Source organism: Olea europaea, chromosome 4, assembly GCF_002742605.1.
Source record: "Olea europaea var. sylvestris chromosome 4, O_europaea_v1, whole genome shotgun sequence".
NCBI classification, from domain to species: domain Eukaryota; kingdom Viridiplantae; phylum Streptophyta; class Magnoliopsida; order Lamiales; family Oleaceae; genus Olea; species Olea europaea.
Genome location: NC_036240.1, coordinates 7,281,814 through 7,308,388, shown reverse-complemented (window position 1 = coordinate 7,308,388; position 26,575 = coordinate 7,281,814). Strand labels below are relative to the sequence as shown.

Sequence of the window (26,575 nt, the reverse complement as noted above, 5' to 3'; positions counted from 1 at the left end):
GACTTTCACTTGGCTATAGTCCGGCGAGGTAGCCCTACAACTTTGAACTTCATCTTCTTACTGGTAGTGCCTTTGAGGGGCGTATGGAGAAAAAGGAAGCCTCCTTGGCCCTGCATTTGGGCCATAAGTTCTCTCATAGCCACGTTTTGGCTAGCAATGTATCTCATATTAGCTGTCATGGCGGCCATTTCTCTCAACAGCCGGGCCGTCGCACGCATTCCACCTCTTCTGTGGTTGTGGTGAGGTCTATGTCAAGTTGCTGGGGCAGTTGCTTGAGGGGGCACATTAGCATTTTCTCTTACCCTCCTGGGGGTGTATTTTCGTTTGAACTCATTTTCCTTGTATCTTACCCTTCAGATTTTTGCTAAGTTGGGGGACTTCCTCTTGTTCTTTTTTATGAACAAATCTGTTTTCAAGGGGGATGCCCGAATGTTCCTCTTTGATAAGTTTTCACCACAAAGTTGTTCGTGGTTATAGTATGATTCCCACAGACAGTGTCAATCTGTTGACCCCAACAAATGTTGCCAACAGATACCAGACCTGCCCGCGCTCATGTAAGCGAAAGTCCAACATGCAAAGACACGTGGACGGTCTAAAAGTGACAGATTAAGGACGTGGGGGTAGCTCAATGACGCGGAACAAGAACGTTCAGCTTTCGACGAGATGATCGTAGACCGATTGTACAATAATTACCAATCGATATTAGCTAATGTGTATCTAAATATGTATGAACTTGTTTATGTTGCAAGATAAATAGAAAGAGAGAGTAAGTTGAGTAAAGTATGGTTTCTTGTATTGATTCTTGCATTAGCCTTTGTATGGGGTACATGGGGGAGTATTTATAGTGTCATTGGTTAGATCGTGACCTTTGGTTCGGGGTACACGTGGCCTCATCCGGTTGAGTTACATGTCAAATTGTAGGCATCAGCCGCACCTAGTCTGTTATACATTTATTGATTGGCAGAGTCGTCTCTACCAGTGACAAGACTTAACATTTACACTCATAACAAACGTCCTATCAATCTTCAAATAAGATCTTTGTGCAGAAGATCTCTTGAGAGAGGTGTCTATGGAAGATGTTGCTTTGTGTTTCGGAGGCTGTCACCTTGGCTACTGAGCTTCGGCAAATAGGGCCTCGTCCACCTTCAAAGGGCTTAGGCATATGGGCTTCGGAAGCTCTTCATGAGACAATAATAAATGGGCCTCGGTGTATATGGGCCTAGGCATTTGTGGACCTCTGTTTGTGGGCCTCGACTATACAAATCACCTCGGATTGAGTATCACGTGGTTCGGCATGAGTTGGTTGTGGGCCCCGGTGGGTTGCTCAAGTGTGTGAACACGTAACAAGTTTAATTCTAAAGAGAAAGATTGAGAAAAAGATGGATTTTGTTGCTGATGTGTGAATATTAATGCTTATCTTTGTGGGTTTTGCGTACATGGGAGTGTATGATACGTAATATATGTGGATTGTGTGTGTGTGTGTATGTGTGGATTCCTAGTTTGTGATTGTTGTTGAAATGGGATTGCATGGCAGTGGAGATCAAGTAATGGACAAAATGGAAGAGGTGAATGATATCGAGGTAGATGATTTGGAAATGCCATTGTCGGAGGAACTTAATTTAAGTATTCTAATTCTAGTTGTCTTGCCAATGGGATTGGTTTGAAGGCAATTTGGAACTAGTTGGATCACATCACAACATAGGCCAAGACAAAAAAGTAAGTACATGTCAATTTCCACTTTTTTACTTCTCCATGTTGATTGGAAAGTGTGACTAATAATTGAATGTGGTATGTGGAGAAGGGGAAAATCAGCTTCATCTCAACAAGCTAATACGGAAGTACAGTCTTTCCAATTCATGCTGACGCCAATGGTAGAACATGAATTGTGACCACGACATCTTCAACGGGAGCCAGCAGCAACAGTTTGCATTCAAACGGGCAACCATCAATTGTGAACTTCGAAGAAGAATATGTTGACGAATGGCAGGACACAGCAGAGGCCGAATAAGCCAAATTGAGATCGGCCAGGGCACATGCACGATGTCAGGCAAAATCTGCAAAATCAAAAAGGGTATTACCACGATAATTAACGTGAAATCGGCTTTGTGGTTTTTTTGTTTTTAGGTTTAGGTTGCTGGTAAATAACTTGTAAACTCTTTGCAATATGAACAACAGCTTGGTGTACTTTTTTTGGGGAGGGGATAATTTAGCAGTTGGGTAGAGGAGTTTGAAGGTCCTTTTTTGTTGAATATGTTACCTTCGTGATAGTGTTGATGGATGCTTAATGATATCAATGGATGGGCACAGTTTTTGAATTTGTTTTGTACCGACAAGTTTATTCAATGTTTTACTTCTTTGTATAGATATGCACATTGTATAAATAGAAGGTGCATTGAAGTGTAGTGACTCTATTCTTTGCAACACCCCACACGACTTTGTCTTTATGTTTTCAAAATCTCATTTTGGTGTCAATAACTCCATTGACATCATATCAATTACTTAAAACATCAATATCAAAACATGATATGTTGGTCACTCCACGTTTAAAATACTTTCAAAACGTTCCAAATTTTGAAGCCATTGTCAACACATTATAATGACACCAGTGCTACAACAAACTCTGTCAACATGAAAGGTTACATTTTCATTTCACAAAGATCCTCCGTTTCATTTCCTGTTACATTCCATAAGTCTACGAACAGATTAATAAACAAGTGCCACAACAAACTCAACAATAACATAAGCGGTTAAACTAATTTTCACGAAACTCTTCCCGTTATCTTTATCTCCCTTACCCTCGCAGAATGTAAATTTTACCGAGATATCCACATCATTTTCTTCGGTTATTTTAGCAACATTCGTCAACAAACTTGACAACTCTTTAATTTCTGATATGGAACTTGATTGGCCCTCAAATTGCCAAAGATCTTCTTCGCTGAGCCACTTGAAATGAACTTAGGGTTTTGAAAGAATGATTGTCTTCGAGTAGATGGTCATTGAGGTGAACTTAGGGTTCTTGGGAGATTTGTGTTGAAATCTAATTTGGGGGAAATGGAATTCATGATTAATGGTTTGATTTAGGGGTGTGGATTTGGGGAAAATCGATTGTAGCTTAGGGGTTCTTGGGTTGGATTTATTTTTCACCCTTACCGGTTCTTCATTTCAATTGGTAAAAGTCGTGTGTGTAATTAGGAAAATGTAAAGTTTGGATGCAATTTTGATTACATCAAATATGATTTGGCAATTCAATACCAGTCGGAAGGATTTAATCGGCCAACTCATTTTTTAGTCGTCCACGTTAATGGTTTGAATCGGGTGAGTGATGGAGATGGACGGAGCTAAGTTGAGTGGCCAACGGGAGATTTTATAAAGTTCAATGAGTAAGTCCTGATATGTTGTAAAGTTCCATCGTCAATTAAACATTTAACTCCATTAATTACTATGAGATTTTCATAAAAATAATGCCTATATGCAGAACGCGTTTTTTTTTCCGTAAACGCGACTACCATTTAAACCAGAGTCCAGTTTCATTAAACGCGACTATAGTTGAAGCAACAAAAGTCAGTGAGAGTGAGTATAAGGACTTTCAAGCAAAACCATTTCAAGAGCTTTTCTTTAGCTTTTGCAAAACGTTAGGGCAAAGAATATATGCTCATCAGTCTTCTTCCTCCATCGCCCTTTTCCCACTGAAATCTAAATTTCTGATACTTTTTCATTTTTCCTCAAACCCCATGGAGCTGCTGCGATCGTATCTATCACGGGTTCGGATCCCCGAACCGACCAATCGCATCTACAAGCAAGAATGCTGTGTTTCCTTCGAGACGCCAGTAATTATTAACACTTAATTTTTTATGTTTCGTACTAATATTCATACCGACTTTATAATTATTTGATGCTGATAAGGCTGGAATTTCTGAATTTATTGTTGTTATGGACTACGTTCACTGTAATTTTATTAGCCCAACTTTGCGTTTTGGTTACTGTTATTTATTTATAGCGCCATATTGATTTTGCAGAAATCAAAGGGTGGACTGTTTGTGGATATGAATTCGTTTCTTGCATTTGGTAAGGATTATGTCGGTTGGAACTATGAGAAGACTGGAAACCCAGTTTATCTGCATATTAAGGAGACAATAAAGCCAGTTTCCGAGGACAGGCCTTCCAAAAAGCCAACTCTTTTAGCCATAGGTATTGACTATAAATGTCCTAGAATTTATATGAAGCTCTTTCATCCTATGTGCAATGACTATTTTTAATGTCTGCTCTTCAACCTTCTTTACTTTGCGAGAAAAAAACCAAAATAGTAAATTTGCCACTTTAATAGCTCCTAGATACCCTTGACTGAATTTGATGTAGTGTTAGTAACTTGACTCAAGCTATTAATTGGCACATTTGGTGATTATCAGTGCTCTTAGAATCTTCAGTGTTATAAATAAGGGTATTATCTCATCTCGTGCCAACCCAAGAAACAAGGAAAGGGTCATTGGCAGAAAAGGAGTGAAAAAATTGCGCACATTATTTTCTAGCATCCTTCATCAATCCTTGGCTATGGGATGTACATGGTGTACCCTGTAATTTAGGTTACCTGGCTGGTTAAGGATTTTGTGTTAGATTTCGTGTGAGACTGCTCGTTACCTTTTAAATTTTTGTCAGACTTCGTAATTACTTTTCTTAAGTAGCTCCCAGCTAGTATTTTGCAATTCTTCTTGTTCGTATTCTCATAGTTATATATATGTTGAACTGCTCTCATTTTACGTTTGTAGGTATCGAAGGAGGATTTGACAACAATGAACCTGAATATGAAGTTAGCTATGAAATAGTTATTTTGCCAGACTATGTCACTCTCCCCTTTCCATCTGTAGAGTTGCCGGAGAAGGTGGTATTATTATATGTAAACAGGCTAATAAAATCAAGAGTCAGTCCTAAAATGTCTCTTTTATTTGTATTTTCAGGTAAGATTGGCTGTTGATGCTGTTATAATGGCTGCTGGTGCCGAGAGAAAAGAGCAAATTTCTGCTTGGACTGCCGATAAGAAGCTCGTTAGTAAACATGCAATGGATTTGAAACAGCTTGATAATGGGGTGATTGTTCCTCCATCTGGTTGGAAGTGTGAAAAGTGTGATAAGACTGAGAATCTTTGGCTAAATTTGACTGATGGATCAATACTCTGCGGTAGAAGTAATTGGGATGGAAGTGGAGGCAACAACCATGCCGTTAACCATTACAATGTGACAGGTTATCCTCTGGCTGTAAAGCTTGGAACAATAACGGCTGATTTAGAGGCAGCAGGTATTGCCCTCCTTTTTATAGGTCAAACGATTACTTTCTATCCTGTTCATTACTTATCCTGCTTTTCCCAGTGATTTTTACAGGAAAGTGTTGGTTTCCAATAATTATGAATATTATCTGAAATTTTCTTGTAGTGTCAATTTTCTGACACGCTACAGACTAGGATCACTCCTATATTTCCTAAAATGAGCAGTAGGGTTTTTTGCTTCATAGAGAAACTAATGACAGCTGAAAGCGAAGTAACCAAGATTAAAATACTCCAAACACCATTGGAGCCAAGATTTCTTAATGCAAATCTGGAAAAAGCCTTTAAGAGGGTTTTAGATAAACTTTCAATAATATTGATAATAAAACTGATCACAAAGCTACATTCGTGACTCTATTTAAAGTAAAAATGACTTCTTGACACCAGTAATGACTCTTAGTATACCTAAACTTCAAATAAATTAATCTAGGCAAACTAATAGACTTCTTTGACTACACAACTTTTAAAACACAAGTATTTGAAACAAAGACTTTGCATAAAACTAGACATTTACTCTTTGACACTTTAACTAAGACTAAAATTAATTTGCACCAGAAACACACCACATAGTGTAGGGGGATAACTTTCAAATGATGTAATACGAGAAGTCATATTCATTAAAATCTATCTCAAGTTTCCTTTATTCCTCTTCTATTGGTATCTGGAAAATATCTTAGCCTTCAAAATGTGCATGGAAGAGTGAAAATTGAATTGAATTGGTTTTATCGTGCATGTATATGAGATGCTTTGTTTATTGTTTACACTTTATCAGCATTATCACTGGGAAATAGCATAACAGTTGAAGTTCCTTCATTGATGTGTCGCAGATTTGGTGCTTTATTATTCTTTGGTGAAAAAAGTTACTGTAATTTGGTTTTAGGATTTAGCGATCTGCATGTATTTAAAACACGATGTGCTACAGTGAAATAAAATTCCTGGCTTACTTTTTTTAGCATTTGAATATGTTAGTTTCTACTATTATTTTGTTCAAATACAATCATGAAATCCAAATTTGGCAGCTCAGATGTTTACTCTTACGACGAGGATGAAAGTGTTGTGGATCCACTTCTTGCACAGCATCTGCTCCATTTTGGCATTGATTTTTCATCCTTGCAAAAGGTTTGTGACTAGAACCTTCGGCGTGTGTATTATGTTTCGCTGTCAAATGCATGCTCTATTCTATTTTAGGTTAGTGCTCTTTAGAACTTGCTTATATAGTTGTTTCCTAGCAATCTGTCACAAATTTCTTTGATCAATTGTGAGTTCTCACTGCATAGATCCAAAACAAGTGTGAAGGGGCAAGTTGATTTTTAAATTTAAATAAATACATAGGTTCGCTTTCTAATGATCTAGGTGATTAACACCTTGCTCGGTTCCCAATTCAAAAAAGAGATGCGAACGCGTTGAGTTTGTTTGCTAAGTGATCAGGCACTTTTCTTTTGTCACTCAATTCAAATTGGTTAAAGTTCGATAAAATCTTCAAGGGTATTTCTTTATTATTAAGTTTTGCGTGTTCATTCCCACACTTATCATATCTTTACTAATTACATAAAATAGCAGTACCTGTCCTGTATTTGTTGTCGTTATTGTAGTCATCATCATCGACGCCAAGTGGTAATGAGTGTCATGGTGGTTAATATTTCAGACTGAGATGACAACTGCTGAGAGGGAACTTGATCAAAACACAAACTTCGACTGGAACCGTATTCAAGAAAGTGGACAGGAGGTAGAACCGCTATTTGGACCAGGTTATACAGGACTTGTGAATCTTGGCAACAGGTATTTTTGGTTTCCGAAAGTTGTGCTGCTGCAGTCATGCTATTTTTTCTTTCTTGTAACTGTTCTCTTTTCAGTTGTTATTTGGCAGCAACTATGCAAGTTGTCTTTTCGACTCGTGGCTTCTATACCCGGTCAGTACCATACACTGGCAGTCTTATAATAATTAAATTTTGATATGGAATAGAGTAGTCGTTAGTTTCAGATGATCTTAATTCCATATCCACGTTTTATGCGATTTTTCCTTCAGATACTACTTGAATCAAAATTTGAAAATGGCTTTTGACAATGCACTGGCTGATCCAACAGTAGACCTAAATATGCAGCTGTAAGGAACCTTATTATACTCTTTTATCTCCAATGCTGTTATATATGTATTATCATTTCTCAGTCTTCTCCTTGAATTTTAGTTTTCAAGAGTCTTTTGTAGTCTCCCTTTTGTTTTGCGGATTATTCTTTTCTGATTAGGGAACTAGCCACTGGAAGACAATAATTTCACTACATTCTGTTTGAAATTCTTGTTGATGCTATGTTCTCTGTAATTCATGTGTGGCCTTCTGAAATTGCATTAATTTTCCTCTTTATACTTCGTCCTATCATGGGTAGATGGTAACATGGTTGTTCGTTTGGAGCTATTCGTGAGGAATATACATCAAATTAAGAAACTTTCTAGATTGAGAATATGTTGGCCTGTGTAGCAACCAAGAATCCTAAAATCAATGGAACTTCTGCTTGCTCTAGGAACTCTAAGAAGAGGAAGTAATCAGCAAGTATTTCTCAAAGATACTCGAGGTTACTGCCCTAGGAAGCAATTATTGGTCAGATAACGGATTTCTGTTAAAAGTTGTTCCCTTTCTATTTTTCTTTTCCGTTCTCTTACCTATGGGGTGAAAATCTTTGGTCCTAAGGGTTTGGGAGAGAATGGGGGAGGGTAATTGATCTCGGGACTTTTGCGCTTGTGTTAAAACTCTTGTCGGTTGAACCCACCCCTTAAAATCATTGCTATTGGATGTTATTTTTCCTGCAAGCTTTGTGGATTTAGGTTGTCCTAAAAATGAAATTTGTAAAGAGGACCTCACGACAGCAATACAATGAAAATATTGAATGCTTTGTAAGTTGAATGTTAAGAGGGGAAGTCATGAAGAAAGGAATCAATCTAAAAAAAAAAAAAAAACTCTGCACCTTTTAGGGACAGTTTTCTTTATTATTCTTTCCCCCTTTTTTGTGGTTTTGGGGTGGGGGGGTAGGGTGGTGGGTAATTGGGGGGATATTGGAAGCTAGATACAGATTGGAAAATTGAAGCCGCCGTTGACTGACGGGCATTTAAATTATATGCGACAAGCACTATGTTGCAAGATTATTAGAATATGGGGATGCCTCTGCTCTATATGTGATAATTGCCATATGCCAGCCGACATGCCTTAAAAAAGTAATGCCTTTTTCCAGGGTAAATTCTTTTAGTAACTTATCCTGAATCTCAACAGGTGATTTCTCTAGCTATCAGGTTCCTTTTATCATCTGTTTCACATGGTTTCTATTGCAGTAGTACTTGAAGTTTAAAAGCTTTTGTTTCGTTAATATAAGGGGCGTTTGGGTGTGATAGGTAACAATGTCTTTTCACTTTGCCAATTGTTGCTCCATTGCTTGGTTAATACATTTCGTTCTCTTGGCAGAGCAAAGCTTGCTCATGGCTTGCTTTCTGGTAAATATTCCCTTCCAGCTACCAAGGTATGTTGCGTATATATTTCTTTATGCTTGTTTATCTGTTTTCATACGAGTAACAGCAAGCCTTTGTCATCCAGAAAGATGATGTTGGGGATATGACGAACTCTACATTAACTGCTGTAAGTCAGCATGCTACCTACTTATTTATAGGTCGTCTTTATTATATATCAAATTGAACCATAATGAAAGCTTATAATTTATGTAAGATTGCTGAAGCATATTGCGCTACATATTTTCAATGCGTTGACCAGTTATTAAGTTGATGTAAATCAAAATCTTTCAGATGATGTAAGACATCAATCCCAGTGATATTAAGATGTCTTTTGGCTCTCGATTTCTAACTACTTGACTGCCTTAAACTTTCAGAAGCAAGAGGGCATTCCTCCACGTATGTTCAAGTCAGTAATTGCTGCAAGCCACCCTGAGTTTTCAACTATGAGACAACAGGTATGCTTACATGTTTTGATTGTTGCCAATAAGGCTCGAGAATGTTATTGTTGCCAGCTTTATCATAATCTTGAAAGTTGGATACCAAAATTTGTTGTCCAGAATTATTATTTTTTGGTTAGGTGATTTCTGATCTTTGATGTTATGGGCATATTCTTTGCAACGTGTTGTAACCTGATCTGTTAGTGGGTTGACTAAATATTTGAATGTCTTATGAAATGCGAGTTATAGTTCCTATTTTACTATGAAATGTGTAAAATGCACAAAGAAATGTTTGAAAGTGTAGGTTGATTAAACTGTTAGTCAGCTACAGTGTTAGTACGGCTATATGTTAGTCGCAACTGTTTCTGTTCTTGTATGGTTATGTCGAGTTGTCAGCTTATGGCTGGGATACTGCAGCATAGGGGTTGTACAACAATGACTTGCTGGATGGATTGTCCCGCATTGCTAATTTTCTATTTCTTCTGTCCGTTGTTCTTTGTACTTTGATTGCCGGATTTAGTTGCATAGATAATTGACAGGAAGTTATGTCTAGGATGCTTTAGAGTTCTTCCTGCACTTCATCGACCAAGTTGAGAGGATCAATGTTGGGAATCCTAATTTTGATCCTTCAAGGAGTTTCAAGTTTGGCATTGAAGAGCGATTGCAATGTCCCTCTGGCAGAGTTGCCTATAACAAGAGACATGATTATATTCTTTCACTGAGTATTCCGCTACACAAAGCTACCAACAAAAGTGAGTTTACCTTGTTATTATTGTCTGAATATTCTGCTTTTGTAAATTATGTAGACATCAATCTAACATCACATGTTTCGAAATTCAGAGGAATTAGAAGAATTCCAAAAATTACGAGCCGAGAAGGATGCAGAAGGGAAGGAATTGTAAGTTGAAACATTGCCATTGCACAAGCTCTTCCATGTAACATTTTGCTAAATACGTTAAAGTTTTGGCAGGTCTGCTGATGAAATTGTACGGCCAAGGGTGCTCTTGAAGGATTGCCTGGATTGCTTCTCTGCTCCTGAGGAGGTGCACGATTTTTACAGCACTGCACTGGATGCCAGGACAACAGCTGTAAAGTGAGCTCTCTAGTCTTCTATCTCTCTCTGGCTCACACACCCACTCTCAGGTTTATAGAATGAAAAGTACTAAATCAGGCTTCAAGATGAAGTTGCCTATCACTGAAAATTCATCATCCTGGAAACCGACTTTAGATATTGTGTATTAAATGTTAGTCTCTCTCTTACTCTCTCAGAGACTCAGGTTTATGTTGTGGAAAGTACTAAATCAGATTTTCAAGTTGAAGTTGCTCATTAATCACTCTAAAAACTAATTTTTAATATTTGAGAGTTGAAAGATGAGACTGCTCTAGGGATATTGTTTAAATGGATTTTACATCTAGTTTATATTCACCCTTTTCTATCCAACGCATTTCTTATATATGTTTGCAGAACTGCGGGTTTGACTTCCTTTCCTGATTATCTGGTGTTGCACATGCGAAAATTTGTCATGGAGGAAGGCTGGGTTCCAAAAAAACTCGGTACTATTAATGTGGCTTTAATTTCTTTGCCTGTTTACTTGACACGGTATTAGTTATTACTGCTCTCTTTGGGTATGATTTTGTAGATGTGTACATTGACGTTCCTGATACCATAGACATAAGTCATATGCGCAGTAAGGGTCTTCAACCTGGGGAGGAATTGTTGCCAGAAGGAGGTATGTTATATCTCTCTGTTTTTCTTTGTTCACTCTTTTCTCTGTTGATGCCAAATTTGTTGTCTTTGCTTCAGTTATGTAGTTGATTTCGATAAGGTATGTCATATGTGGATTTAGTAAATACTGGCCTGTAACTTAGCTTGAATGAGGCTAAGTTTTGCTGCAGCCTGATAGAACCTCACAAGATGAAAGAACCAAAACACAGAATTAAGTATATTATTCAAAGTGGAAATGAAGTTCACAAGATTCAGGCTATTCGAGAGGCCTGATCTCTCCTAATTGATCCCCAAAATTCAGAGTAAAAACGTACCCCAAGGTTCCCTCCCTCCCCCTTTTTATTAACTCCTCTCCTAACAACTTCCTAACTAATTGAAACTATCCAACAAACTACCCTCCCTCGTCACATGGGCCTGCTGCTGACTTGGTCTTCCTCCCATTCCTCCTTGTATACATGAATTGAATCGGGGGCCTATCACAGCCATGCCTGCTTGTAATATGCTGAATCAAAACAAGCTTAAGCTCTGAATATGAGGGGTTCTTTAATCTCAAACATGTAACTATTTTAATCACCTGGCTTGGCTTGGCTTGTTTGCGATATCATTTTGGCATTCACTTTTTTGGTAGTATGACTTTATTTTGCATTTTCTGAAAAAATAGTATTGTTCTTAGTCATCCTGGAATGACTAAATCTTGCATGCTACTGGGTATACACTGTTTTCAATTTCTCAATCTTTATTTGCATATCTGTTTGGACTTGGTACTTCAATGGCAATGGTTCAAATTATTAATCCAAGGCAGAATCCTGCCACGTTCAATATGGGAATAATCTTTTATGAGTGGTTAACAAGCACCTTTTATTTTTCTATTTTTTATTTATTTTTATTTATTATTATTTTTTGGGGGGGTGGGGTGGGGTGGGGGGTATAATGCCATGAGAGCACATGCTTTGAATACGTAGATATTTTAATTTAGCGAAGATTACTCATATTTGCTGTCGTCTTAGCTGTTTCTAAATTTTGTGCGCTAGGTCATCGTTCATTATATCAAATCTTCTTAAAGCTATGGAAAAAGTTAACAACAAAATAATAACTCCTCAAGTGTTGTACGACTACTATATTGCACTGCTTTTTCCTTCTTTGCAAGCACCTTTTAGAAACTTGATGTCTGGCATTTTCTTCTTTGTGTACATCTGAAGGGGATAGCGGAGTTAAACTTGTCGCCAACGAGGATATTGTTACCCAGCTTTTGTCAATGGGATTCAATTATCTTCACTGCCAAAAGGCTGCTATCAATACCTCCAATGCTGGAGTTGAGGCAGCAATGAATTGGTTACTTAGCCACATGAATGATCCCGGTATTCAGTCACCTTTGGCTGTAGAAGGCAGTTTATCTATGTCAGTTTTCTTGTGGTTTCTGAACTTACAATGATCTTGATTTGTAACTTTTGTTTCCAGATATTGATGATCCCATCACAAAAGAAGCTAAGAGTGCTCCCCAGCATTCAGATATTGACCCGACAAAAGTTGATACTTTGGTGTCATTTGGTTTTGAGGAAGAACTTGCTCGAAAGGCGCTTCTGGCTTCGGTAAAATTCTTGTGGCTGGAGCTTTTTCCATATATTACTACATGAGAAAAGGAGATAGGTTCATTTGTTTCTGAAATGCTGGAGTACCTCAGATCATTACATTGAATTCTTACAGGATGGTGATATTGAAAAAGCTACTGAATGGATATTTAATCCGCCTACTGGTACATCTCATATGGACGCTAGTCAGAGTAGTAGTACTACTGTGGTTGATGCAGTTCTGCCCGATGGAGATGGGAGTAAGTTTCTCATACCCTTTCCTGTGGATCTGCAATGCGCTATTGCACCTGATATTATTATATTACCTGTGCTGCTCCTCTTCTTTAAAGATTGTGCTCGTGTTACATTTTATCAAAACTAGATACTTGACATATTTTTTAGTTAAGTAATTTTAACAAGTCTCTAAGTACTACAAAAATTTAGGCATTGTTTGATTCCTATTCTTCCCAAAATGTATTTTTTTCTCTCTTCTTTTCATCCACACATTATTCATTAAAATAATATTACACATAAATCAAAAAACTTTTTCTTATTTTTCAACCACACATTTCCATCAATACATTATTCTAAAATGCATTTTTTTCATAAAAATGGGGCTCAAACACCTTAACGTGGTTCAGCAAATCTAGAAATGTTTGTAGTTTGACATAATTATAGAAGGAAAAAAAATAATCTGCATTTATTTCTGAATCAAAATTTCATTATTGTTGTTATCTTTATTATTGCTAGTTTTTTTCTAATGTGAAAAGACATTTGGTTATGTTTGATTGCGAGCGTGGCATTTGCATAGAAAGAAAATAAATTATAACCAATTCAATTTCCTAGAACTTAATTGTTTGGAAGTATTTGATTGATTTAGATTTTAACTTAGAAAATATTATACTTGTCCATTTTTTATTGGTGGGCATATGATAGAGAGGAGATAGATGAGAAGGAGAAAGAGTAAATTACCTGAAAAACAAAAATCACTCTCCCTATTATATATATATTTTATTATTATTTTTTTTTTTGGGAAAATTATGGTCAGGTGACCAAAAGTTAGAAATATTTTCCATAAAAAAATTGACAATCAAACACCCGAAAGTAGGATTTTGGGTGGAAAAAATGACATTTTCCATGTAAGATAAAGTCAATCAAACATACGCTTAGGGCCTGTTTAATATCTCCATTTTCCGCCCCAAATGTGTTGTTTGATGACCAAAATTTTCCATGGAATTGCTTTTCTGCCCTACCCCCCACGTGATCCATTTTCTAGCTTTTAAAGGAAAATAAATTCCTTTGGTTTTGGTGGGAAATGGGTTTTCCATTTTTTTATTCTTTTTTCTTTTCTTTCTTTTTATTTTTATTTTTATTTTTAGGGCAATGGAAACAAATTTTATTCCTTTAATTGACAATTTTCATAAAAAATAAAGCCAAATGAAAACTAAAAGATCTAAAATTTCAACATTTTTCAAGTGAAAAATTATACCAATTGAACACATTTAATTGACATTTCCTAGTGAAACAAGTTTTAGGCAATTCAATTCCTTAAAATTCGTTTTCTTTCCATCCAAATTTCATTCTTGCAATTAAACGGAACCTTAGATCTATCTCATTTTTCCTCTTTTTGTGATGATACTCATGGAATTCACGGGAGCTGATAGCATGTGCTTCTGGTATTTTGTACTCACAAACTTTCTTATTGCTTGCACAGGATACAGGCTTATTGGATTAGTGAGCCACATTGGTACATCTACCCACTGTGGTCATTATGTTGCTCATATCCGCAAAGATGGAAGGTGGGTGATTTTCAATGATGACAAAGTTGGGGCTTCGAAAAACCCACCAATTGACATGGGATACTTGTACTTTTTCGAGAGAATTGATAGTTGAATCTAGGATACAGCCGCTGGATCAAGAAATTTTCTGGAATTTATTAGCTTGCCCTCCTGTGTTCTGTCGACCAGATTTAATCTAGAGCCTACTTGGGATGTGAAAATTCTCTTCATTTTACTTGATCCGTTTCAATTTAGCTGCATGTCACTTGAAAATCACTTGTTTGTTCGTGGTACAGTATAATATAAGGTAGGAGTTAATAGGTGGTATTGACGTTCTCACTTGTGTTTCTCACCTTGAAATTCAGCGCACGCTATCTTTTCCTGGAAAACTGTATCAACCTTGTTCATGCTTATCGGATATTGACATGGGCTCTTTTAACATTTGTGGGTTTTGAGAAACACTAAATTGATCCTCGGTTCCTGCTTGTGTCGGTGCAGGTGGACCAGTGAATGTTCTTTTAAAAAAAAAAAAATTGTTAATTTGGGTGGTTATTTCACAATGAATTAGTAGTGTTGATATGCCTCCACTTTTACGATTATATAGGTTTGGTGTGCTTAAAAATTACTTCCTGTTTTTACTGTTAACGAATGAAGATATGATTTCTACTGCTTTTTAAGTACTAATTATATTATTTACGTTGTTGTTAAATGATTCATAAAAGATATCTTTAAGTTGTTGCCAAACATATAAATAGACTTGAAAAACTTGAAATATTTAGGAACATGCCTTAAAGTTGGATTATCTGGCAATTTAAAGTTTTGGGAACTCAAAATTTGATGAGCAGCAGTCTCTAAAGGGATTGCAGCGCCACATTTGGTACTATTGAAGCCTTCCCACAAAGGGAAATCGACAGTTCTAGAAGCAGGTCTCTTGGCAGAAATATCTTTAGAAGAGCACAGCTTTTCGATCCTCGTGTAGACAATCATTGGTCGTGACTTGATCTTTGTTGGCTCCATTGGAACGGTTTTCACTAGACGGGATGCATATAAAGCAACCATAACATTTGCTTCTTCATCCACCTTTGTCCTTAGAGCCCCCGTGAATGTGACTTGCAGCGACTTTTGTACGGTTTTTGAATGTTGCTTGTTCAGTGCACGAACTTGAGAGGTTCTATTCCAAAAGAGATTAACCTATTGAAGTGACTGAAACTGTATGCTATTCATGTAGCTGAGCTAGAAAGCAGAAGCGGGGACTTGGGGGTGCGTCGTGGTCAATGGTCATTTTCAATTGGGGCGTGAAAATGGAGTCCAATATTCAAAGCCTCAACGTAGGCCTTTTGTCTAAATTCAAAGCCAGAACCTTTAGGTTGAAGTCACCCCTTTCCAGCCGTGAATAGGCAGCCCCGCCTCAGGGGAGGTGTCACAACCCTGACACGACAAGAGCTCCACCAGCACTGGTGGGTCTATCTTTTGTTCCTCCCCTAATAAGTTGACTGTGGCATTTTCGTATGAGCTTTCGTGCATGGTATGCGATGATGAGAAGCCTTTGCCAAAATAGGAGATGAGACGGCGTGTCACTGTTGATGTGTCAATGTCATCTCGACCACCCGGTGATGTTACGATTTAAGGAGGAGGAGAACAAATTGTTCTCTCTTCCTTTTTTTGCTCTCTTTTTCTTGAAAGAGGAGAGAAATGTGAAGGAAAAAGGTTTATGAAATAAAGAAATAAGAGAGACGGTATTGAGACTTGAGAAAGAGTAAGAAAGGTAACAATTAATTTCGTGAAAAATATAGGCCACGTAAATTTTTTTTAAGAATCAACCCAAATCGAAAAATAAAATTCAATTTTGTAAAGTTAAATATGGGAGGGACACATGACAACTTTCGAAGATTTGAAGAGTTTCCATAGTTGAGGGTTGATTGTAAAGATATAATTAAATGTTGTGATGAACTTGTTATTTTGAAAAGGTTCAAAAACCAAATTAGAATTGGACGAATAATTTGGGAGCAATAGTGCAATTAGTTGTCTCCAATCCACGGTGGCAGTAAGGATGATGATAGATACCCAACTTCCATGCCCTCAAATTTATTTATTTATTATTTTTTTTCGTGCCATCAATTTGTATGTAATTGCAGCCCTACCCCTAGAGTCAATAAAGTACTTGAAATATTCTTCAAATGACGTTTATACCCTCCTAGTGTTCAAGATTTTTGCACTTTTCCTATTGGTCCAAATTCTGATTTATTGAGTCCATCGGTTACAATTTATTATTGGAAATTCGATTTGACTGAAATACCATTGATGTTTTAACCATATTCACGTCTGAATTACCAAATATCTTCAAAGAAATAAATAAGAGAAATAAGTATGATTGGTCTCTTTAATTGATAGAACTGCACGAGTATGTGTAAGACTAATACTATTAGAAGTGCCCGAAATCAATGGTCGATTTTGAGAACTCCCTTTTCGTATCAAAATTAGCTTAATACAATTAACTAGTTATGGGATATGGTACATGTACGTAATTATTTACAGATTGATGTACAAATTAAAGACATGACATTATATTAATATTCAACTGATTTTCTTTCCTTTATCTCTCTTCCTATGTACATCAATCTATAAATAATTATACGAATTGTTCAAACCCTTTAGTTGGCTTTTGTTTAACTAACTAATACAAAAATAGGTGTATATATTTGATTGTTACCTAACCTAATTTTATATAGAAAATACTACTTGAATTGTTATATTTTACGAGTTTCAACTTTTTTGGGACTTCTTTCAACCGCTTTCGTTCGAATTAATTGATCGGCTAAATGTATTTATCTTAATCAAATCCAAAGGGAAAAAAACATGTGAGTGCTCTTAATTTTAAAAGGAGCAATTCAATCTTCAACCTTGTACTATTAATGCACAATATGTCGAATTTACCTTATATTGTCGAGTGAAATAAAACTATCTCACTTTGACAATTTAACGGAGATTGAGATGGTTTTAGGGATGACCTTACGGCTCGAACAATAACAAGGGCAAATTAGTAAAAACATTAATACGACTCCCATAGGGTTACCTGCCGGCCTTAACCCAACCTTAAAAACCCCACAAATCAAATCAATCCATATTTGTTCTTCTTCACACACATTGTCATTTATGGAGTTCATTCAAAATCTCTTCCTCGTACTCTTTCTCTCTCTACCACTTTCTCACTCCTCCTCCATTTATGAGCTCCTCCAGTCCAGAGGGTTACCTGCCGGCCTTCTCCCGAAGGATGTGAGATCCTACAAACTGTCTGAATCTGGGCTTCTCGAAGTGTTTCTGGATGGTCCTTGCATGACCAAGTTTGATACGATGGCGTTTTATGACAGTGTTGTTCGGGCGAATTTTACTTACGGCAGTCTCACCGGAGTCGAGGGATTCTCGCAGGAAGAGCTCTTTTTATGGCTTCCGGTTAAGGACATTGTTGTCGATGATCCGAAGTCCGGCCTAATTCTGTTCGATATTGGTGTTGCTCATAAACAGCTTTCGCTGTCGTTGTTTGAAGATCCACCGGATTGTAAGGCCAAGAGTAAGTGGATTTCATTGTTTTGATATGAAAGATCTGTTGGAATACCTTCCATTTTAGTGGATCTTGTTGCTGGATTTTCCTTGTTCTTCATCAACCTTTCACAGCAAGATCTCCCAGTTTGTTGTAAAATTTTGAAACTGGTTTTGACTGATTACAAGGGTTTTAGTTGCATGGAGTAGCCAAAATCATGTTAAATATTTTCAACCAAAGAAATGTCTGTTAATATTTCCAGCGAGATGATTACTCATTTGAACGAATCAATTTTGAAGTTCGTACGCTCATTTGAGTTTTAACCCTTGTTTGATTTAGACTAAAATTAAATTCAGTAAATTTTGACAAACGTCGATGGAATATGTGGTTAAAAAGTTGTGGAATCAGTTAAAATCAATAAACATGAGTTTAATCAAATAAAATTGCTCGTTTGAATTTAAAGTAATTATCATATTAAGCCCTATATTTGATGGAAATTTTAATCTAAATTTTATCAAAGTCAAATTTAACAATTAATTTTAACTATATATAATTTATAGCATCCATAACTTTTTAACCACATATTTCATTACCTTTTTTCAAGATACGCTAGAAATCTAATTTTAACCTCCGCCAAACATAGAGTAAGATTTGAAGTTATATTTCGAAAGGTCAATCTTATTAGAAGAATAAGTCAAATCCTTTATGTTGATTAATATTTTATATTTATTCGATGTAACCATGTTAAATATTAATAATACGAAAGAAATTAGAATCAAAATCATTATATCCTTTCTCTAGTATTCTTTCGACATTTCACTTGTTTTGGATGAAGAAATAAAGAGTTTCATATACTCAATTTGAAATTAATTAAAAATAACCTGTAATTGGAATTTTTATTGTTTTATCTTGCATGTAAATTATAATTGAGGTATAAATAATTTTGTTTTATTTTTTGGCATTACCGATGCAGGTGCAGGTGCAGGTGCAGGTGCATTGAATAAAAATGGCAGAGAAGAAAGGGCATATGCAGCTTAAAAATAAAGGTGGAGATTAGTTGCTAATCCTTTTTTGTTAATTTAAGCATATAACTTTAGAATCAAATCTTGTAATTAGATAATTGGTAATGCTAACTTTTTAGATTAGATAACTTGCTAAGAAAAGCATCTCTTTAATCTCTCTTCTCATATCTTAATCATTTTTCGCACATATTTGAATATAAGGATCCTTTTATAGTATTAAATTCCATGAAAAATGTCACATTCGAAAAATTCGTTTTCTACTTTGACTATTTGATACAAAAGTGAAAATGAAGTTCAAATTCCAAGGTACAAATGCTTAATGCATGTTTTTGGCCAATCGAGTAGAAATCGAATTCATATGATTTTGGTGATTTTTTCTTCTCCAACTTATATATAGGGCCCGTTTGGTAGGGATTTTGAGAATTGATTTTTTGACCGTTAGAAGAAAAGTGGGGTTCACATGTGAGAGAAGAAGTCAAAAATTATGGCTTGAATAGTAAAATAACGGTCAAAAAATTAATTTTTTGGGACAAAAAATTCCTATCAAACGGGGCCATAATTGGTTTGCATTTTCCACTTTTGTAATTAAACAGAACCTAATTGTCTTTTATCTGAGCCCCATATATATATGTAGAATGGGGCCCGCACATGCTTTCTTACACCGACATATGTTGCTGATTGGACAGTATATTGTCCTTGCTCAATGTTTATATTTTGCTAAAAATAAGTAAAATTTATAGATAAGTGGAGATTTATTTTAATATAATTAGACTAATTATATTTTCTTTAGATTTACTTAAATCCATGTTTCGACCTATATTTAACTATCTTTATTCGGACTATTTTTATTATAAAGATAATTGGTACTTTAGCCATTCCAAATTCAGTTCTATTTGATAGAGATTAAAATATAATTTTTAATAGATATTGATAAAAATTGATGAACTGCATTGTTGGAAAATTGTGAACTCTATAAAATGTATTATTATAATCAATTGTTTACTTTAACTTAAATTAAACTATGATTTTTAATGTCTACAAATAGACACTCGATATTACAAAAATAATATCCATTTCGTAAAACTTGATTTTAACTTTTGGCCCTATTTTTATGGGTTTTAAGTTTTTATTTAAAATGAAATAAAATAAAGATTTCACACAAATAAGACAAAAAATGAACTAGTCATGAGAAGTAAATAACCATTTAATTTGGTGCAAGCCAAAGATGTAACTTTGATTCAATCTTTTGAACACTCTTTTTGAATCATTTGAACGAGCTGTCATTGGTATACAAGCGTGAACCCCTAGCGACACCTCACATTTGGGTGGAGGGGTAATTTTTTTACATTATTTATTCATACAGGGCCCCACGACATTGTGAGTCTTCTGTAATTATTCTGTAAAATTCTTATGTACACCTATCATTATATTCATTTGAACACTTTCACAAAAGAACAGACAAATCAGTAGAAATCCGTTTCAAGAAGGAACGAAGGGTTATAGATTATTTTATTTGTATTGTTAATTTATATAACTAATCAACAATACTACCTAACAACAAAGATCAAGCAGCAAGGGGGAATTACACTGCCATAAGCATGCAGAGATACCAACTTATTCTGCTCTCCACAAAACTGATAAGCAACTCGAGATTATTTGTGGCAAGGAGATGAGTTAAATGCAAGGACGGAGCTTGCCATTCACAACACTGAAATTTTGTGCTGTTTGTCCCATTTGGACGTTCTTGAAACTAAGCGTTTAAACATCATTTCTTATGAATACAATGTCTTCCTTCGACAACTGCATCTTTCCTCTGTCTCTTCTATTGTTCGTTCTTGGTTGATCTGGTTTCCCTCGCTGCAAGAAAAGATAAATGGTAACATTTCTAGTTTACTACCGTCTAAGAACAGCGTCCCACAGTGCACAATGCCTTAAACTGTTCCCCGAAAATACCAGTAATGGTTAAAGCAGTATGCCCAAGATAGAAAAATCGAATATGTAGAACACAATACAAGAAAAAGTCATTTATTCTATGAAGTCTTTTAGAACAAGAACCGCACATGTAAAAAGAACCAATATTTGTATTTTAGTTGGGCAAAATATTAATGGACCTATTTTGATAAGTACGGATTTTCACCTTCCTCAAAACGAAGGTCAAATATAAGTAGGCCACCTCCCATTCATCTGGTGAAAGAGTACCTGAACGTATACAAGCGAAATTTCAAAGGAATTGATCAAGTGCTTATTAAATAAGATGATTGGCGACTCATATAAAGTTACATCTAGGACGTACTCTGGTCTTGGTTATCACCCAGTGCACCAAGCCTCCGCATGAGCTCAACAAATTCTGGTTTCTTCAAATATTCATCCACGAACAAATGGAAGTTTTTTACAAAAACCAGCTCCAAATCACACTGCACAGTGAACATAAGCAAGCTGTAAAAAGTTTGAAATGCAGCTGATAATAAGATTTCACAGGCACTTCTGATTCATAAACAGGCATTTATACAATACGTATTTATAACCACTGGTCAAATCCATGTTCAATTCACATTGTTGACATCAGGATTGATCTATTTCATTTCATACAATTTTGAACTAGCTTACAGTGAGTGCAGTATTCTAATCCTTCCAAGAATAATCGAAGCCAATGATCATTCAAGGATGACAGGAAAGACAGTTTCAAAGAGACATTGAAAGAATTACTTGATGTACATATGAATTCAGAAACTTAATCAAGAAGCAGAATTTTAATACCTCTTCTGCTAATAATTTGAAGACAGGAAAAGGCACAATCCATTCAGGACAATCAACAGCATCCTACAATTGCAAATTTTGGAAAATTTTGGAAGTGTGAAATTGCAGATCTATAATAAATTTCATGTGTCAAAATAAATGAACAAGGTTAAGGTGAAATCCCAGATTAAACTAACCAAAAAGATAAAAACAGTAGAAAGGTCAAACCTCTAGGTGGAAACTGTACTGGATGCCGAAAGGACTTGAATACTTAAATTTCTGGAGTAAGCCAAAATGGAGAAAATTTTACCGACAAGAAAAGATGTTTTACTGGCATTTTTTTGATATCAATAATGAAATTTACCTTCTCTGCAAATTCCTCACCAAACCTTACCCTGTACACACTATTACCAAATGCCAACCCCTCAGCTGCATATTCCATCAAGTGAATAATAATCAGTAAAATGGTATTAAATTCAGAGGATTCATAGTTAAAAAAACAAAAAAAACAAAAAAACAAAAAACTGAATCATCAAAATCATAAGTAACAAGGAAAAGATTTTGTATCTAACAAAATGCAATGAGGTCCCAAAAATGAAATCACAGATAATTCAAGGTTGGTATCCATCTAGTCGATGCAACTCAAAGACAATAAAACAAGAAGTTAAAAACTTAATGTTTATTTGCCATAATGATCAAGTCACTACCACTAGGCAGTTAGCAATAATCAAGAAGGAAATAAAAAGTCATTATATCTGTGGAATATTCTTCTATTTCTTCAGTATTTCTCTCTTTGCATCCTTTACTAGAATAGTCACGAGGGAATCAGTAACCAAAGAGACTGGAAAGTGATGGTGAAGAAAAGGAGTATTTAAAAATATCATCATTAGAAGCATATAAATCTTGCTCCACTGAGTTCAACAAAGTAATAAATGTATGTGAATCTGATCACATATACATATATGTGGTTGTCAGTGCGTGCTGCATATAAGTACATCTGTGTGTCTATGTATACATATCTAAAGAATGCCTAAGGTGCCATATACAGTGGACAACAGTTTCCATTTACATTTAGTAACAAACAACATGGAGAGAAGCATAGCTTCGAGAGGGTACATTTACAATTTCCAGTGATCTCCATGATCAGATATTTAAAAAGCCCAAAAAAAACCTTCTCTTAGCTTTTTGATGATAACATTGGAATCTGGCATAGTTCCAATAAAGACTCCTCCTGGTCGAAGTAAAGCTGATATATTGGCCAAGGCCCTCCTTGCACGTGCCTCAGTAGACCATGAATAATGCAGTGCAAACTGGAAAATTTTAGGTTTTGACAGTTAATATCAGAACTTAAAAAACCTACATAATTGTTAACCCGCTTGCAATGTTTACATAAAACTATGATTTTAGAACTTTCAACGTAGTTAACATGAACATCTCTTTTTCACCTGCATTTTTCTTTTTAATTTCTCATCCATGATATTGACAATGGAGTTTGAAAAAGGATATAATCTGATAGACATGTCATTGAAGAATCGAAAACATAAAGGTAAGTTTACTTCAACTGAATATAGAACAAGACCACTATGGAAATTTGAATTGTAAAGCAACAAGAGTGACATATAAATTTTTTTTGAAAAGGTTATGATGCTGTATTCCCAATCTGATAAGGACGACAAAATTGAGTGTGCTTGTACAATCAAACCATGCAACAATAAATTGAAGTCATTATAGAGAATATTTTGCATCTGTCAGTTTTAACACACACGGGGAGAGAGAGAGAGAGAGAGAGAGAGAGAGAGAGAGAGAGAGAGAGAGAGAGAGAGAGAGAGAGAGGGGGGAGAGAGAGATTGGTGAAGAGAGAACGTCAATAGCTCATTGATAATCTTCTTTTGTGTAGCTTTCAAAAAGATGATAAAGAAAATACTTCTGTTTTGTCAATTTTGAATGGTGATGACTTTGGTTTGAGGGCCCCAACGCCACACAATTAAGTAATACTAAAACAGGGAACATTACTTTAATAGGAATGCAAGACTCACCTGGCAGCTACAAACATCAAATGGAGCATCATCTATCAAAGCCCTATCCAGGCGAACCTAAAATCCATCAGGGAAAGATAGAAATTACTTCCACCAGTGCCTAAAGTAAGTAACAAGACGAGGCTAATTTCAGATACTTAAACACAAGTTGGATCCATTTGTCTGCATCAGATTGTTGATAAAGCATTTCATGTTTATGTTGTATGCATCAGATTGTTGATAAAGCATTTCATGTTTATGTCTGTCACAGCTAATGTAACACTAATTACCTCAAAGCAATCTCCACACAGGAGTCTTGCAGGAAACGAGAACTTTTTTCGACGCTGATGATGGTCGGCATCACCATTATATCGAGTTCGACAGTCTTCTATCTGTTGTCACAGTTGGCAAAGTCCTCGTTAATATTGAATAAGCTGATAATTCAGAAAAATTCCACGACTGAATATTATAATTCTAATAGGAAAGAATCAATATCATTTCAATTTGCATCCTTACAGAATTAATTATCTGACAAAAATGTAAGCATGCTGCCAATCTTAAGACTGAAATAGATTTTTAAATGAGATTAGAGTATAACTGAAGTGAATCAAAATGATCGCTCATTATGCAACCCATGCATGGACATCTAGGTGAGAGGAAAATTCTTACAAAAAGCATATCTTGGTTTAACTGAAACTTTACAATTACATTTCAGCCACACAAAAGCACAAGCCATGTTTATTAGTTCAGAAGATATTTGCAGCCCTTTCAAGGTTTCGATAATGATTGTGCGTATTCTGTCATCAGGATAAGGACATTAGGAGAAATGTTTATGGCTATAATCTATAGTTTGTCGTTTACGACAAAAATATGTGAAGGTGTCATATCTCATTATTGTACTTCATGTATCAAGCATGTAGAGATTTCCTATGTTCATGTATAAGAAAATGCAATCAATAAAAAATCCTAAATATTTAGCTCCCAACATTATTTTTCGGTAGACACATGAGGGCATGATGATCACATGAATAAAAGGATTATATGTAATATTTATGCAACATAAACAACTTGAATGTTAACCTTCTTCACATTCTAGGGCATCTTCAAGAATTAAATATCAAGTTAAAATTTGAATTTCAAAAAAGAAATATATAATTTTGCAAAAAATCAAATTCTAACAGCCATTAAAAGAAACTATCACTAATCCACTTGCTAGGGTATCCTCAACCAATATATCAGATTGAAACTTGTATTTGGAAAAGGAAAGGCCAAAAGGGAAAATTTGGGAAGGACAAATTCAGATACCTTAAAACATAGTACTAATCCATGATTCAGGGTATATGCGAGAAGTGAATATTAAATTAAAACTTAAATTTGGGATAGAAAGTAGATATGCAGAATATAAAATTCTAACATCTAATAACAGAAAACCTCACAAATAAAAAATAGACCATAAGCTGAACTTCATTTAATAATTATCCACCATGGAATACAAATAGGTGAGTAAATTCATTATGATGCTATAGAATGTGATACACATGAACCATACAATTGCCAGTGGAAGGGAAGTACAAGGAATAGAAACTTTACCGAGCCATCTGATATATCAATTCCAACATAATAACTGATCTTTGCTTTATCCCATTTGATGAGATCACCACCCTGGTGCACATAAAAAGATACCAAAAGTGCGAAATTACTACACAAGCATACAGTAAACACCGAATAATCCCACAGAATCCCACTCATACACTACCTTCCCACAAGCGAGATCAAGAACCGCGTCTCCTTGTTTAGCATATAACTGAATTAAAACACTCTTTATCTGATGATCAGGACAAGCATTAAAAAACAACTTCTTATGAGCAATTTAACAGCATTATCATTAACTATTTTGGTCATAAGATCAATAAGGTAATCATATCTGATTAAGTACCCAGTTGTTGAGTTTTTTCAGATGAATAATCGGGCTTGCTTCCCGCTCTTCCAATGTCTGATTGGTCCTTGCGCTGTAATGATCAGCCACCTTCTGTGCAAATATCTTAGTGCTCTCATCCTCCAAAAATTGTTCATCCCCTGACAACAACAAAATGCACTCATAAATTCACAACAAACAAACTTCAACCTCTGGCCCCGCCCACAGTATGAAGAATGGGGAGACTTTAACAATTCAAACCATAGAATTCCTATTATCTGAGCCCAAGGTTTAATCTCCAATTCTATAACTAAAAACAAAATAAAAAGAAGCTTTCATTTTTTCTACATTTAATTTTACTCTCAGCAATCCAAACTTTTCTTAAATTAGTTCCAGCCTTTTGATTCCATTTAGCCTAAATTAAGGAGCAAAACGAAAAATTTGATATCTAATTTCTTCAGAAAATATAAAGACAGCGAAAAATACCTTCAGGGTTATATCTGGGTTTGGATTGAGGGGGTCCATGAGAACCTGACGGGGAAGATTGCTGATAACCCCGTTTCATGTGTATACGTATTTGTATTTAATTATGTGAACTGGTACCGATTGAGTTCTTGCAAAAGTGATTTGCTAGTGAGATTGCAAGAATACTTTTTTGTTCTATTTGCAGAATGAACGGATGGAGATTGGAGGGAAAGAGGGAGATGGGATTAAAACTTTTCGGAATTTCGAACTGAAAACAGATGAGGTGAGTATACATAGATTATCGCTGCGTGTATATATATATACGTGTATTTATGCATTTATACAAACAAACACGCGGGCATGTACGGGCAAGGCAATTAGGAAACTACCTTTACTAGGTTTTTCTTTTTCTTTCCTTTTTGAGATTCGACCGATGAAAATAGGGTCATGCTACATGATCACAAATCTTGACACATCGGTTGATACATTCACTCACATGAGGAGGTCGACATTATTTTATTCACCCGAGACCCACCCCTCGATTGTGAGAGATGTGTCAAACAATAAG

General features: G+C 35.7%; 3 protein-coding genes across 5 annotated transcripts; 2 read left to right on the top strand and 1 right to left on the bottom strand.

The window, feature by feature from the left end:
- Window positions 1-3,578: 3,578 nt before the first annotated feature.
- LOC111393452 (ubiquitin carboxyl-terminal hydrolase 14) lies at window positions 3,579-14,775 on the top strand. Of its 2 annotated transcripts, none has more exons than XM_023018987.1 (20): window positions 3,579-3,827; window positions 4,017-4,188; window positions 4,764-4,876; window positions 4,953-5,289; window positions 6,339-6,433; window positions 6,960-7,093; window positions 7,168-7,224; window positions 7,341-7,418; window positions 8,764-8,818; window positions 8,893-8,934; window positions 9,182-9,262; window positions 9,798-9,996; window positions 10,085-10,142; window positions 10,215-10,337; window positions 10,710-10,798; window positions 10,885-10,974; window positions 12,170-12,328; window positions 12,429-12,559; window positions 12,675-12,798; window positions 14,253-14,775. In XM_023018987.1, exons 1-20 carry the CDS (start codon window positions 3,732-3,734, stop codon window positions 14,429-14,431), a joined length of 2,412 nt encoding a protein of 803 aa, XP_022874755.1. In that variant the 5' UTR covers window positions 3,579-3,731; the 3' UTR covers window positions 14,432-14,775. The 2 variants fall into 2 exon arrangements, with proteins under 2 accessions (XP_022874755.1, XP_022874754.1); XM_023018986.1 differs by having other exon boundaries at window positions 10,206-10,337.
- A 2,657-nt stretch (window positions 14,776-17,432) lies between these two features.
- On the top strand, window positions 17,433-19,070 carry LOC111394061. 2 transcript variants are annotated; one of them, XM_023019841.1, is made up of 2 exons: window positions 17,433-17,884; window positions 18,828-19,070. In XM_023019841.1, exons 1-2 carry the CDS (start codon window positions 17,470-17,472, stop codon window positions 18,890-18,892), a joined length of 480 nt encoding a protein of 159 aa, XP_022875609.1. In that variant the 5' UTR covers window positions 17,433-17,469; the 3' UTR covers window positions 18,893-19,070. The 2 variants fall into 2 exon arrangements, with proteins under 2 accessions (XP_022875609.1, XP_022875610.1); XM_023019842.1 differs by having other exon boundaries at window positions 18,846-19,004.
- A 1,267-nt stretch (window positions 19,071-20,337) lies between these two features.
- On the bottom strand, window positions 20,338-26,332 carry LOC111393451 (mRNA cap guanine-N7 methyltransferase 1-like). The gene is made up of 13 exons (XM_023018984.1): window positions 26,029-26,332; window positions 25,564-25,703; window positions 25,384-25,452; window positions 25,218-25,289; window positions 23,918-24,019; window positions 23,649-23,705; window positions 22,784-22,922; window positions 21,977-22,041; window positions 21,841-21,891; window positions 21,634-21,696; window positions 21,170-21,290; window positions 21,014-21,075; window positions 20,338-20,733 (listed from the first exon to the last, which is right to left on the bottom strand). Exons 1-13 carry the CDS (start codon window positions 26,105-26,107, stop codon window positions 20,635-20,637), a joined length of 1,119 nt encoding a protein of 372 aa, XP_022874752.1. The 5' UTR covers window positions 26,108-26,332; the 3' UTR covers window positions 20,338-20,634.
- Window positions 26,333-26,575: the final 243 nt, after the last annotated feature.

Bases quoted from the DNA above. Each gene is read 5' to 3' on its own strand.
- LOC111394061 (XM_023019841.1), top strand. From the start codon at position 17,470: ATGGAGTTCATTCAAAATCTCTTCCTCGTACTCTTTCTCTCTCTACCA. The intron at 17,885-18,827 runs GTAAGTGGATTT...TTACCGATGCAG, and splicing joins ACCGGATTGTAAGGCCAAGA to GTGCAGGTGCAGGTGCAGGT.
- LOC111393451 (XM_023018984.1), bottom strand. From the start codon at position 26,107: ATGAAACGGGGTTATCAGCAATCTTCCCCGTCAGGTTCTCATGGACCC. The intron at 25,290-25,383 runs GTAGTGTATGAG...TATGTGCACCAG, and splicing joins TTGATCTCGCTTGTGGGAAG to GGTGGTGATCTCATCAAATG. The intron at 21,697-21,840 runs GTTTGACCTTTC...TTGCAATTGTAG, and splicing joins AGTACAGTTTCCACCTAGAG to GATGCTGTTGATTGTCCTGA.
- LOC111393452 (XM_023018986.1), top strand. From the start codon at position 3,732: ATGGAGCTGCTGCGATCGTATCTATCACGGGTTCGGATCCCCGAACCG. The intron at 7,225-7,340 runs GTCAGTACCATA...TTTTTCCTTCAG, and splicing joins ACTCGTGGCTTCTATACCCG to ATACTACTTGAATCAAAATT. The intron at 12,799-14,252 runs GTAAGTTTCTCA...TTGCTTGCACAG, and splicing joins TCTGCCCGATGGAGATGGGA to GATACAGGCTTATTGGATTA.